Here is a 14,871-nt window from a genome sequence, read left to right as displayed (position 1 = left end):
GTTGTCAAGCTTCTGGATTCTGGTTGTTCTGGTTACAAATGATCAGCATGATATAATTGTGGTATATTTCATATGAAGTTACACTAAAAAATTTAGTTATCTGTTCTTTGAATCTGTTTTTACTTATTGTTGAGGTCATTGATGTAATCTGTAAATAACTGAAAGGAAGTACTAGATTTGGGCTTCTTTAGAAAACAAAAAGAATTAAGCAAAACACTATCTCTCTCAATGATTTTCTGCTGACATTGGGTAATCCATGAAAATACTATATATGTAAGATATCTCTTACTGCTCCCCTGCCTAATAACACAGTGGTTTTGCTGATGAGAAATCCAGAATTAATCCCGCTATCTTCAAGTAATTTGCATGTTCAATTAAAAAGTTGTAATTTCTTTGGTACTCAAATGTAGCTTCTTTTCAGATGAGACTTTCTGTCTCAAAGTGATGGTTTATGTTTTTGATATATTTAAGTGTCCAGTTTAAATATTAATATTACAAAAGAGGATCATTTTACAAATAAATTTTAAAATAGGTTATAAACACATGGTGAATGTGAGTTAGAAAAGCATTTTCTCAGTAAACTTTATTTTTACATTTTATTTCCGTTTGCTATTCTGTTCTTCCTAGTTATTTCCCTGTATTTTTCAGGATTCTGCCTGCAGATTTCAGGAATCAGTAACATGTTGCACTGTTAACTTAGATCCTGGAAACACTAAAGTGAGTGTTTTGTTTGTTTCTAGCTTGTTTTGTCTCATAATTTGGACTAGATGATCTCTAGACATCTCTTCCAACTCAAGTGATACTGTGATTCTGTGATAATAGACCAATTTGAGGCAAGCTGTTAAAAGAGCTTTGATAAATCATGTATACTATTTGCTTACTTGGAATATGCCTTTTTTCTGTCCTCATATACATCTCTTACTACTTATTTAAATTTCTAAAATAACTAAGTGGGATGTATACATTTGCCAATATATATGCAGGGATATATTTTTGTGTGGAATTTGGTAATGTATGTTTTCCTAATTTCAGTTTTAAAAAAAGTACAATTAGGGATGTTTACTCCTTCTGAATTTGTTTTAGCATCTTTGTGTTTTCACTTTTTAAATTTTTATTTGCAGTTTTGTTCAGAAGGCCATTAAATTATAAAATTAGTTTTTCTAATTAATGCTTTTGATCTATTGGTGCTAAGTTTTTCATTGCCAAACAGCTGAATACCACAAACACTGTAGGTGATGCACCCCCATGTTATCAAATAAATGCTCAAGGTACAGCTTATAATGTTGAAAAATAGAAAAATAAATTGACCTTGATGAAGTGTGTCTTCTTTTGTCTGTTCCCAGGAAAGTTTATTTCAGGTATTTCTACTGCTGAAATGATTAGAGTTAACAGCTTTTTCCCTCCATTTTATTTTACAGGGTCTCTTCATCTTCCTGATATATGGGGTGTACAACACAGAGGTAAGTCTGCTTGGAGTATCTCAAGGCTGACAGAGTGAATGAGAGAAATGACAGGTTTCTTATCTTGATAACTGAGGGACAAAGTTGGCTTTCCATATGAGTGTCCTACTGCCCTTCATGCTTGGACTAGCTTATATGCATCCCAGCTTACCATTAAACACAGACACCCTGAATAAAGGGACAGACTCATTTCTCATAGGCATTGACTAATATTTTACTGCTGCTTTTAGTTTTTTAAATTCCTGGTTTTTCTTTTAACACTTAACTAAACCTGACAGTCCTAAACTTTCATACTTTACATTTTAAAGTGAACTGTTAGTTTACATGCTATTTAAAGGAAACTATTTAAAATATAAAAGGAACAAGTTTTACTTCAGTTAAAAATTTTGTTGGCTACAGAAATTGCACCAAATTCTATTCTTTACATCAGTTACTTATTTTTAAGATTCTAAAATACGACCCAAGGCTTTGCAGCAGTTAGGCTTATGGAAAGTACTTGATCTTTATAGGTTGAACTGTCATAAGGGGAAATATTTTATACAGGTAAAGCATGGAAGTCATAAGGCATTTATCCATTTTGTTCCATTACTCCCAGTAACTTAATGATAAAAATTAGTGTTAGTATGTTCAATTCCAAGATTCCTTACAGTAATTCTGAAGTTTTCATTTTCATAGAATTTGGAATTCAGATGTAAAAAACTGCACAAATATAAGAGGCTTTCAAAGTCAATAGTTAGAAATGAAGCAGAATTCTACTTAGGTTTTATTGGCATCCAAGGGGGCATCCCCTACTAGAGAAATATTGAAAAAGATCTCCTGGCTGCTTTCATCAAAAGAAAGCTGTTTCATAATAATGGAACTTGTCTCTTGTTTCTGTTATAAGTTCTTGTAACTAAAACAGGGAGCATTATTAGCAGGATGGGTTTTGTTGTAACAGTGTCCCAAAGAGTCCTGTACTTGGGGTTCACTGCTGGGAGCAGAGGATCATGAGCTGATGGTCAGGTGTACCTGCTGGCCAGGGGCCAGCTGATGTGCTGGTGCTGTATTCCCAGCCAGGAAGGAGTTGAGCCAGGTGGATGTGCTTCCCAGTTTATAGTTGGTGAAGATTTCCAATGCCTTGTGCACCATCAGTGTGGAAGTGATGTGTGAGAAGTTTGCTGGAGTGGCAAGATTAGAACAGAATTCTGTTTCGGATTTAGTGTTTTAGCCCTAGGAGTAGCTTCACTGACTCAGTAGCGTTTCATGCAACTAATGTCACTGCTGTGAGATCAAAGTAGCAACAGGCAGTCTGCGATCTTTGTTTTAAAATGTTACATTTAGCATCTCCGAAACGGCACCATTTAAAAGGAGTACTTAGTCATGCTAAGCACGCAGACGCTGCCTGTTTCAGGTGTTTTGTGTCTCCTTTGGTTGGGCAATCACGTCAGCATGTGTGAGCCTGCACCTGCGGTGCAATTAGAGCCCGAGCGCGTCCCGGGGAGGGAAGGGCGGTGGCTGCCGGTCCCGTTAGCTGGCAGCGCAGGCAGGCGTGCCCGGCACGGCCGGCGCCAGTCCCGCGCGTTACCGGTCGCTTAGCACCACGCGTGGAAACCGCCACGCTCTTTGATGTCAGGAAGGATGTCGGGGGCTCTATTCTTAGTAACGCGGCGGCACGTCTGAAGCGCGTGTTCGGCGCGGCCTCTCCTCCCGCCTCGGCGCTGCCCGGGGCTCCCGGCAGCCCGCGGCAGGGGGGCCGAGCGCCCGGGCTGCCCCGGCCGGCGCTCCCGGGCGGTGCCGCACCCGCCGCCCCGCGGGCAGGCCCCGCGCGCTGCCGCCCCCAACATGGCCCCCCCGGCCCCGCGGCGCCTGCGCGTCCTTCCGCGCGCTGCCCGGCCGGCCGGGCCGTACCCAGCGTGCTGTGCGCCGCGCATGTGCAGTGCGGGGCGCAGGGGCTGCTAATTCCATTGTGGAGCGGACGCGGCGTTATTTTTAACTGGAGGCGGCGGCGGGAGCCGTAAGTGCAGCCCGGGCCGGGGGCCGCCCGTCGTTGCGGGTGGGGGTGGCGAAGATGCGCCCGGGCGGCGGGAGCCGGGCCGCCGCGGGAGGCAGCCGCTGAGCGGGCGCCCGCCAGCGAGGCAGCCAGCGGTGTCCGGCGGGCGGGCGGCGGGTCCCGCAGCCCCTCTGGGCCGCGCCTCCTCTCCGGCCCGCCTTCCCGGGGGATGAAACTCGGCAGCGGCTTCCTCGGCGGCGGCAGCAGCAGCGGCAGCAAGAGGGCGGCGGCCATGGAGCCCACCTTCCCCCCCGGCATGGTTATGTTCAACCACCGCCTGCCCCCGGTCACCAGCTTCACCCGGGCGGCCGCGCCCCCCCCCGCGGCCCAGCACCCCCCGCAGTGCGTGTTGCCTCCGGCCTCCGCCGCCGCTTCCTCCACGGTGGCAGCCGAGCCCCCGGCGCCTCCTCCCCCTCAGGACATGACTTTCAAGAAGGAGCCGGCGGCGGCTTTCCCCTCCGCTCCCTCCTCGCAGAGGAGCCCCTGGGGCTTTCTGCAGTCTCTAGTGAGCATCAAGCAAGAGAAACCCAGCGAGGAGGAGGAGCAGCAGCCGCCGCAGCACCATCACCACTACGGGGGGCTCTTCGGGGGAGCGGCAGAAGAGAGGCCCCCCGGCCTGGGGAGCAGCGGTGGGGAAGGAACCGGCCAGGGTGTGATTCAGGACCTCAGCCTTCTTCACCACCTGCACCAGCATCCCCACCGAGACCTGTTACTGAGTGGCAGAGGCGAGGGCGCCCCTGGGAGCTCGGGTGAGCCAAAGCATGATACCCAGGTCAAGAAGGCAAAGAGGCCAAAGCCAGAATCTCAGGGAATCAAAGCCAAGCGGAAGCCAAGTGCTTCGTCCAAACCCCCCCTGGTGGGAGATGCGGAAGGTGCCATTGCGTCCCCCAGTCAGAAACCTCACGTCTGCGAGCACTGCAGCGCTGCCTTCAGGAGCTCCTACCACTTGCGCAGACATGTGCTCATTCACACCGGGGAAAGGCCTTTCCAGTGCAGCCAGTGCAGCATGGGTTTCATCCAGAAGTACTTACTGCAGAGACACGAGAAGATCCACAGTAGGGAGAAACCTTTTGGGTGTGACCAGTGTAGTATGAAGTTCATCCAGAAGTACCACATGGAAAGACACAAGAGGACACACAGTGGAGAAAAGCCATATAAATGTGACACTTGTCAGCAGTATTTTTCAAGGACTGATAGACTGTTGAAGCACAGAAGAACATGTGGTGAAGCCATAGGTAAAGCAGGTGCTGGAATGGAGCCTGGATCATCAAATAACATGAGTAGCTTGGCTGCGTTGTCTCAGGGAAATATAAGTTCCTCAAGGAGAAAAAGTAAAACAAAAAGTATATCCACTGAAAACAAAGGAAATAAGTGTAGCAGCAAAGTAACTGAATCTCAAGTTACAAGTAATGTGGCCATGCCAAATTATGCAGTTGATATTCCTATTGTGTCTTCCAGTGGTGGTCTAGTTGGCACAGGCATAGAAGAACTTCAGAAAAAGGTGCCAAAATTGGTCTTGAAAAAAGGAAGCAGAAAACAGACAGACAAAAATTACCTTAATTTTGTATCACCACTGCCAGATATTTTGGGGCAAAAACCACTGTCGGGGAAACAGAGTGGCTCTCTTGGCCTAGTAGCCAATACTGGTGTAGAAGCTATTGGGCTTCTCCAAAGTACAGGTGGTAAACCAGGTCAAATAAGTAGCAATTATGATGATGCCATGCAGTTTTCAAAGAAGAGAAGATACCTACAGACTGCAAGCAGTAACAGTGCCTTTTCAGTTAATGTCGGACACATGACTTCCCAGCAGTCCGTCATCCAGTCAGCAGGTGTTAGTGTTATGGATAATGAAACTCCATTATCTCTTATTGATTCAGCATCTTTAAATAGTGAAATAAAGTCTTGCCACGACAAGTCCGGTATTCCTGATGAAGTCTTACAGAGCCTTTTAGACCAGTACTCTCACAAATCAGAAAGCCAGAAAGAAGATCCTTTCAGTATAACTGAACAGCGTGTGGACTTGCACACCTCAGGAGAACATTCAGAGATAGTTCAGGAAGAAAACTTGAGCCCCAACTCTCAAACTGTTTCAAATGATAAGGCAAGCATGTTGCAAGAATACTCCAAATACCTCCAACAAGCCTTCGAAAGAACAACCAATAGCACTGGTTTTGCTTTTGGACCCAGTTTCCAGTTTGTTAGCTTGTCTTCAACTCTCCATAACCACACTCTGTTTCAAGACAAACAGATATACACTACATCTCCACTTGAGTGTGGCTTCAGCCAATCTGTTACCTCAGTATTGCCAACTGCGTTGCCAAAACCTCCATTTGGGATGTTGCTTGGATCTCAACCAGGCTTTTACTTGTCTGCCTTGGAGGCTACGCATCAACAGTTGACTCCTTCTCAAGAGCTGGATGATCTCATTGATCCACAGAAAAACTTGGAGACTTCATCTAACTACCAGTCGACATCTCAGAAACTGACTGGCCAGAAGGAACAGAAAAACTTAGAATCCTCAACGAGCTTTCAGATCCCATCTCAGGAGTTAACTAGCCAGATAGATCCTCAGAAGGACATAGAGCCTAGATCAACCTACCAGATCGAGAACTTTGCACAAGCGTTTGGTTCTCAGTTTAAGTCGGGCAGCAGGGTGCCAATGACTTTTATCACTAACTCTAATGGAGAAGTGGACCATAGAGTAAGGACTTCAGTCTCAGATTTCTCAGGGTATACAAATATGATGTCTGATGTAAGTGAGCCATGTAGTACACGAGTAAAAACCCCTACCAGCCAGAGTTACAGGTAAGGTCCCAACTGTGACTAGGCTGTGGGGTCTTATTAATGTAATTTTGTTTTACTTTGACAACACTGCCATTGGAATGTTTCTACACGGTCCTATTAAGAATAATGTAACATGCCCTTTCAATGCAACTTTTCATATTTAGTTTGTTAGTGTGATTTTTTTTTAGATCTGTTTATTATGGTTTTTAATCAAAAATCAATAGATTAAAATAGTGTTTTTGTTCAAGTGACAATGTTTAGCAATCAAATTTACGTTATGGAGGTCATCAGGGAATAGCCCAAAAGTTTAAAATGCAAAAAATTAACTTTGTTCCTAGGACTAAGGTTTATTCTAATTACTTTACTCTCAGGAAAGTGTAATGAAGCATGGGAATTCTATGCACCACTAGTGTATTGGAACTTCCGATTTACAAATGGTGACAAATATGATGAAGGGATCTGTGACATTTCAAATTGCTGTCTCTTATGTCTGGGCTGATCTGAAAGAATTTTGCTACCTAAATATTGTTGCTTTTAAAGTACTCCTGTTCTTCCAGGTGATGCTCATTCCAGGCAGGTGAAGCAAATATTCTTGGGTCTGTATGAAGAGCCCAGAATGGTAGCTTTAATATAAACAGTAATGTCCCCAGAACTCCTGTGTAAGACTGTAATTCTGTAAAGAGATTCTGTTGACACAAACCGTGAGAGACGTCTGTGTCTGGTTCCTGTCATTAGAACCGTAACATGAAGCTGCAGTCATACTCCAGATATGCTTTTGGGATACATTTTTTTTTTATATATGTGGTTCAAAAAAGACAAGTCTCTTGCTCTTCCCCTTTTCCACATTCTTTAGTGTATAAGGTTTCCTCTCTTTTGTTGTGCTCCTGATTCCTCTGGACTTCATCTTGGGCTTTTCTCACCCCTCTTAATTTACACCTTTTATTCTCCTGCTTCCCTACTCATTCTCTCACCCAAAGTTAATAGCTAGTATTTTAAAATATTTACATTCCAGAAAGCGCGTATCTTATGTACTTTCTGATGTCTTAATGACATCAGATGATGAACAATGAACAGCCACGTGTTGTAGAATTATGTCAAGGTTTCCATGTACGATAAGAAATAATATACTCCCAATTGTACATACTAAGGCCCCTGTCCTGCATCAGGATCAGCTAACATGGACCCCTGTGCCCAGCAGTGTGCCAGTTGGTGTCACTGGAGCTCTTTACGGATGTAGGGGTTTGCAGCAGTTCATCATTGCAGGCTTTTAGGGCCTAAGGCTGCAATTCCATCAAAGGTTTCTGGTGATGACCAACTACAAGAGTAGAACTTGAGTGGCTTGTTAATATCAACAGAACTTTTCTTTGGAATTATTGCCTTACTTTATGTATATTTTGTGGTACATTATTTATTATATGTGAATCCTGATCGATGCCTGTGGAGCCACGGAAACCTGCTACTGGTGGCCATTCAAAGCTGCTGAAAGGCAGTGGCACTGCTCTAAACCACTTTTTGCAAATGTATTTTTTGATTAGTTTTTTAATGTGATTTTTGTGATGTTTATGCTGATGGTTTTTTATGTACTCTTGGTGATGTTTCAGTCTTATGTACTTTTCTGGTATCAGGAAAGTACCAGTGGTTGTTTGCAGTCTTATTGTGTAATCAGCCTATTACAGGCTTCCATGTATAATAAAGTTATTAACATTGTGCAAGTGTTAAACACTTCTGTTATGAAAGTGGTGTATTATTAAATGAATTGTTACAAAAATCCTGGGTAATTTCTCCCGTTGTCCCTCACCACTAAAAATTGAAACCTGAGCCTACTTGTAATATCCTTTTACTAAATGAACTGTTTTTTTTTCCTTACTAACCTAGAGTTTGTTCTCATAGAATCCATATAACTCCATTAACTTTTTCTTTATACGTGATTATGTATTTCACCACATTTCAGTTTAAACAAGCAAACAACAACTGTTCTCTAACAGCCTTTTATCAGGGATGGAATAGTCCATAACCATTGTGTTGGCTTTTTCAGTACCTTTTGTTTCACAGAGGTTATAATTTACATTCTTTATATTGTGTGTAGTAGAAGTTGCATATGTATTGTTCTGGCCATTCGCTTTAACTTAATACTAATAAAACCCATTATTCAGAAAATCATAAAGATATCACTTCTGTTATCCAGCCATACATTTGAGAATATGAAGGAAATGTTAGGAGTTAAAAATTTGAGAAGGAATAATATGACTTACTGGCATGTTTTCAGCTTGTTTTCTTCCTTAAGTTTCTTTTTGGATCAGATAATCTGAATGCACTGTTTTAGAAATCAGGGTTCTATCTCATACCTTTAGCTTCCAAGGCAAAAACTTAACAAATTTCCTGAAGTTAAACTGTTTGTACAACCTCGTATTTTTAAACCTGTGTTTTTATAGATGCAATTTTGGTTAAAAATATATAAATTTCATATTGTTAACTTCAAAGACTTTCTGTAATTGCTGGAAATCCAGAATGACACATAATACAGTTTTGTTCAAAGTAAAGATTTTAGAAAGTCTTCTTGATTTATTTTTGTTTGGTTTTGTTGGATTTTTTTTTCTCCTGCTCTTATTTCTACATTGTGAGAAAAGCCTAGTAAAAATATTACAAAGCATTTTAAACCATTTAAGGTAATCTGAAGGTAGTTCTTGGACTTCCTGAATTTGTTTTTTTGTTCAACTTCGCGTGTGAATGTAGGTAGCAGTGCTGAATGTCTCAGAATGGTTGAAAAGTAGAGTATTGAAGAGTGGAAGACAGCAATTTAAATCAAGGCACTGACATAGACAAGGGAAAAATTATTTGCTTGCTGAAAAGCAAATAAGGATGAAACCTTTCCAAAGTAAATGTCAGATTTATTAAATGTTTAATATTGAGAGCATTGCTAGGAATTATTTCAGAATATTTGAGGGGGATGTTATTGGAATTTTGTATGTTCTTTCCACAGCTTAGCAGTCATTAGAAAATGTTTCTAAATAGAACAGAACTAGACCTCTTCCTAATTTAACATGGAGTAAAAATTATTTTTTCATTAAATAATGAAGGTTAAGGATATGGTAGAATGCGTAGAAATCAGGGTATGTGTGTGTCTGCTAAATATTAGAAAGAACTACACAGTAAGTTGACTAAAACTTTAGGGGTGTGGCAGTGAGAGAAGGAAAAAAAAGGCAAAACAGCTGTGAATTTTTTTTTTTTCCTCCTCTGCAGTTCCTGGATTTGGTGTGTTTTTTTTTTTTTTAAGTTATTCTAGGAGGGGAATGATAACCTCTTTCCTACTACTAACAGGAGCATAAAGAAAAATAAATATACATGGTGATATAAAATTGCACGTAAAATGATACGATTGTTATTGTAGTAGCTCATGTAACGTGTTTTTGTTTTCAGCAAGTACATTATGGTACTGTGAACTCTGAATGTGTTTGGATGTCCCAAGCCCCTAAAAGTACATCTGACCTGCCTGCAGATAACCTAAGAGCTAGCTAAATATCTGTAGTAGTTCCTGAATTACTGAAATTGGTCACAGATTTAAGAGTAGTGGGTGAAATTGTAAGAAATTGGTGAAATGAAAAATATTTTAAAATACAACGGTGTGAAAGGAGAGTACAATTACAGCTTTTTGATGAAGAAAAGCTGCCTGATGCCTCATGGAGACCTTGAGAAGATACAGGAATAATTATATGTATTTCACTAGTGATTTTTTTTCATTGTTTCAATTGTTTGGATCCCTCTCCCTGCTCCCCAATATTATATGCATAAAAACAGCATCTTTGTCTGAGTGATGCTTCTGCTTTTTTTTTCCACAAACTAGAAATCAGTGTTGTTCATGTCAAGTTGCAGTTGTGACCATGGAAATGTTTGTTATAAATGAGAAGTTGTGTGAGAATGTGTAAGTTACTACCTCACTGGTTTTTATTGTAAGTGTTGAAGGGAGTCGGGTCACTTGAGAATCGAAGATGCTGTTTACAGCCCCTGCTGGTTTTCAGCCCCTGCTGACTACCATCCTTAACCATTTGAGCTGGAATTTTCCAGGCTTTGTCTGTCTCACACTCGTGTACTATCTTTTGCTGGAAGACATCTGAAAAAATTGGTCATGTATTTCCTAAATAAGATTATAAGGAAGAAATTGTTTTCTTCCACTGGCCTTTTCATCCCATGCTGCTTTTAAAAGTAAACCAGAATAATTCTCCCCCAAGCTAGGACTTTAGACTAGGTGATGGATATCCATTTTAAATCACTGTTCAGTTGTCCAATTGAATCACTGTTTTGAAAACCTGATAATAAATTAAGATTATTTTTTAAATGCTTTTACATGCAGAGATTTGAAAGTTTGGTGACTGTATCTCCAAGATGGCTCCTTCAGGGTAACAGATACAGCTACTACAATTGCTCAGTATGTTGGTTGAAGTGGCAATTTCTTCTAACATGTCCAATATGGGGCATATATTGCATATTCTCATACTGGAATTTGTTTTCTGGCTTCTTACATAAACTGTAGAGTCTTCACTTAATAGTCTCCTGAGGTGATTTTTGTGCAAATTTTTTTTTTGTACAAGTACTTATGAAAATAAGATGCAGTATTGTGCACAGCATTTGGAACACAGGGTATTATACCCTGTGTACCAAATGAACAGCTATGATAAACTTTGTTGTCCATGTTCAAAACATATTTCTTGTGTCCTCCTTTGCACTTGCAGTTAAAACCCAATTTTATTTCAACACTTTTCTCACAGACAATAATGTCTGGCTACATTACAAAATAAAATAAATGCATTCAAATCTTAGGATTTTTTTAGAGATTGATGCTAAAAATTCACTTTATTATGTCCAGTTTCATTTTGATACCTGTGACCAGGAGCATAGGTACTGGAATTTCATCTCTTTCACACTGATTGAACGTGAGTTCCTTTCTGTAAGATCTCTGCTGTTTCAAACTGTGTGTGGGCAAAAATTGAGGAATTAGGGTATTTAATTCTTTAAAGTGACATTCAGGAGCCTCAATCACTAGGTTATTTTTTCCCTTTTCTTGTATAATACATATACAAATGGGTTGAATTGAGGATTAAAAGGAAGATTTAGTTCTGACATTGTTTAATTTATAATGTTTGATTCATAATTTTTATAGTAATGTAAATTTTTTTTATATAGCATCTTACTGTATTTTCCTATTGATATACTTAAAATTATTTTGTTTTTCTTGACTTTCCAGTGGATTTGGCAATTTTAAACCCAAGGTTGTCCTAAGTAATAGTATAATGCCACACTAGAAAGCTGCCTCTGTACTTGGGGATTGGTCTGAAATTTGATAAAATATTATCTAGCCGGACTCAAAATAAAGAAAGAATTAAGAATTAATTTAGTAAGTTTTTAAAATTATATTAATATATTCTTACCTTGAGATGTATTTTAAGTAGTTTCTTATTTAATGCTACGAATAGCAAAACATTTTGGGAACTAATGAGGCACATAATGGTTATTATGTGGGATCTGCTGCAAGCATCAGATATTCTGTAGTAGCACGTGCCACCTTTGATGGTAAAGCCTGCTCTATCTAAAGTGAGGTTATTACCATTCAGAGTATTACTGTATTCTTGTTCAGAAAGTAGCTTTACTTAGTGCTGTTGGCAAAACAGATTTCATTATTTTCCTCAAAGGGCAAAAGACTGGTTGTTTTTAATCCTAGGATTTCTCTTTGTAGTCTATAGTACTTCTCTGTTTATGCTCTTTTCCCAGTGAATAGAAGGTTAGAGTTGATATATGTGGGTGCTAAATGTGGCCAGAAGTTACAATGATGATGGTAGGGATGGTTCAGTCTGCTCAAAGATTCTGAATATTTTTTTCTGGTGGGGAAAAAAATCTTCCAGATGGGATTTTCTTTGGATGCTGTCATGTTCTGAGATGAGTAGGACTGAACCAGACCTATTTTTAAGAGTAGAAAGAAACACGAAGAAATCCGTATGTAACTCCATGAGCAACAAGGTTTAGACTCTTTCATTTGTTCCTGTAATGGGGAAATATGTATAGGTGTAATAAAACACCTTAAGTGTTTTGCTGAGGTGCTGTAAATTATGGTGGGCAAAAATATGCCTATGGATCTTCTTATATATTAAAGAAAATTAATATCTAGAATGAAAAATGCATTATTTTAGAGCTTGTTAATACTGGAAAACAAAGCTAATAAGGATAAGTTTATTCAGCTAAAGAGGGCATTTATATTGTGTGAGCTATCTGCTTGGAATTTGGTCACGCTAGTGGTAACATATTTACTCGTAGAAGCTCATGACCCGATCATGTCTGAAGGGGCAGTAGGCAATCACACCATCTTAGTAGAGAAAACAAGGCCTCCCTTTTGCAGCTGGGCTGTGGTCGATTATTTGGAAATGTGAGAGGCAGCACAGCAATCTCTGTTTCTTAGAATGCTTAGGGTTTTTTTAAGGACCTACCATTTCCAAATATGAATTCATGTTGTGAAAAGGAAATGCAGATATTTGTGCCTAAATTCTGCTATATCGGATCTGGCCAGCTTTAGTCCGGAGGGTTATTAAAATGTAAACAATGGAGATGTGTCACTAAAAATATTCAGCCTGTGTAGCTTAGGAGTTTTGTCAACCTTATAAAGTTAGGTCAAATTAAATCATGAAGCAGTTCATGTACTTGATCCATCAAACCAGTGACATGTTCAGTCACTAAACATGTACACTTGGTGATCTTAGTGTAGAGTTAAGGCTGCATGAAATGTACATGTGATTTAAAAGTTTATTTCTTGAGCTTTCTGAATTAAAACTTCTTCTGAGTTTACTTCTATAATAGTCATGTGGTATTAATCTGGGGAGATTGAGGATTAAACCAATTACTCATCTCGAGATGCTGGAACTTAGATTTTTTTGAGAGATTGTAATAATTTTTGTGTAGGTACACTAAATGTGGTTGCTTATTTTAGAGTTTGGAGAAGCACTTTAAGAGTAGGTTTTTGTTTTACATGGCTCTGGTAAATCATGCTTCACACAAGTCACCTTAAGAACAGATGTAATGGAGTAAGAGTGCTAGTAGCTAAAGTTACCAATTTTTTACTGTTTTTAACACTGTTTTCTGGTGCTTGCATGTTCTGTTGTTTTTACAATGAAGCTAAATTGAAATCTCTGAGAAAGAGGTTTCTCTCATATAGCATAATGAAGTCTTTAAATGGGTACAGTTGTAGGTCATCATGAATAGGAATGCAGTGACCTTTGTCTTGACAATGAAGCTGACACAAGCTTCTCAAAGAACTGTTCTGTTTTTTTAATTATTTCTCTGCCAGAAAGGACGCAAATAAAGCAGAAGATCCCTCTTTTCCCATCAGTGAACAAAATCAAAAGATAAGAAAATGTATTGTAAATTCTCAGTTTGGAAAATCTAGAAATGGAGTTTCTTGTCAGTATAAATATTATTCAGGAATTGTGTGGCAAGGAGTTGGGAAAAGAAGAAAACTAGACATGCCATGTGACCAGTAAAGAGCTTTCTGGTTTCTTAAGATACTCTGTAGTAGTCTGTTTTGATTTTTGGATACACAGCAGTGCGGGGTTCAAAATTACCAGTAACATCTTACAATTGTGAATCTAGAAAAATCACAAATCTTCACATCATTCACTTCCCAGTTATTTTATGTGTAACTGTAGGCTTGTAATACACTGAGCTGAAATATAAGAAGGCTCAAATTGCTTGGTGGCCTGTATAAAAAAGCAAAATGTTTTGCAGAAAGCACATAAATGTTGTGGCTTTTTGCTAATGGGGAGACCATGTTGCTCCATCCAACTTCAGCAGAGGCTTTTGAATTACAGTGCTCAGCAATTTTCTTTAGCTCTAGAGAATCATCTGTCATTCTTAAATAATGGAACCACCTGCTAGTTTAGGACTTTCTCAAGGTTTCAGCAATGTCAATCTGAGTTGTGCTGTCTTTTGTAGAGGGGAGGCCTGTGTAGCAGAGCAAACACTTAAGTGTTCACTCAAGGTAGAGAATGGAAATTAATTCTTTTTTGTAAGAAGTCGGGTATTGAACTGTGGTCTGTGATCAGATAATGATTTATTTATTAAATCCTGTAAAGAAGTAGAAACAGGAAATAGGTTGTTGGTAATTTTATTTTTATATATATATATATTTTAATTATTTTTTTTTTAGCCAAGGACCTGAGTACGTGTTCTTTTGAAGAGCATGTTGTTTCCTCAATGGCAAATATTATTCCCCCATAAAGCTACACCTTGGGTGAGCCCCTGAATCAGGGAGATTGATTGGGATTGTGCCTCTTTGAGATGTTTCATCAAAGGGACAGCATTTTAAAGAGAAAAAAGAAAAGATAAGTTTAGAGTATAAACATGTTATTTCACAGCTGTGTAAACTGAAGGAGTGGAATACCAGTAACTAGATAATATCTTAAGTCCTTAAAATGTAACGCAGGAAAACAATCTGCTAATACTGTATAATAGACCTTGTGTGCAGTGAGAAATGACTTTAATATGCAAAGATCAAAAGATATGTAGAACAGTACGTTAATATTTGGTTAGAAAGATTTAATTAACTTGTTCTCCTCTTCA

General features: G+C 39.6%; 2 protein-coding genes across 2 annotated transcripts in view; both read left to right on the top strand.

Annotated features, from left to right (window-relative positions):
• KIF14 (kinesin family member 14) overlaps positions 1 to 3,035 on the top strand; it is a 66,383-nt gene extending 63,348 nt beyond the window's left edge. Inside the window, exons 30-31 of the mRNA XM_051625156.1 lie at positions 1,419 to 1,460; positions 2,851 to 3,035. Coding sequence (XP_051481116.1) covers positions 1,419 to 1,460; positions 2,851 to 3,035 — 227 coding nt within the window. The remainder of the gene's footprint in view (positions 1 to 1,418; positions 1,461 to 2,850) is intronic.
• A 562-nt stretch (positions 3,036 to 3,597) lies between these two features.
• On the top strand, positions 3,598 to 8,827 carry ZNF281 (zinc finger protein 281). The gene has a single exon (XM_051625539.1). The coding sequence runs from the start codon at positions 3,659 to 3,661 to the stop codon at positions 6,296 to 6,298; it is 2,640 nt and encodes an 879-aa protein (XP_051481499.1). The 5' UTR covers positions 3,598 to 3,658; the 3' UTR covers positions 6,299 to 8,827.
• Positions 8,828 to 14,871: the final 6,044 nt, after the last annotated feature.

The sequence above is a fragment of the Apus apus genome, chromosome 7, assembly GCF_020740795.1.
Source record: "Apus apus isolate bApuApu2 chromosome 7, bApuApu2.pri.cur, whole genome shotgun sequence".
NCBI classification, from domain to species: Eukaryota; Metazoa; Chordata; class Aves; order Apodiformes; family Apodidae; genus Apus; species Apus apus.
This window is presented reverse-complemented; position numbering and strand designations above follow the sequence as displayed.

What these genes read in the sequence shown, in the direction of transcription:
- ZNF281 (XM_051625539.1), top strand. Translation starts at nt 3,659, where the DNA reads ATGAAACTCGGCAGCGGCTTCCTCGGCGGCGGCAGCAGCAGCGGCAGC.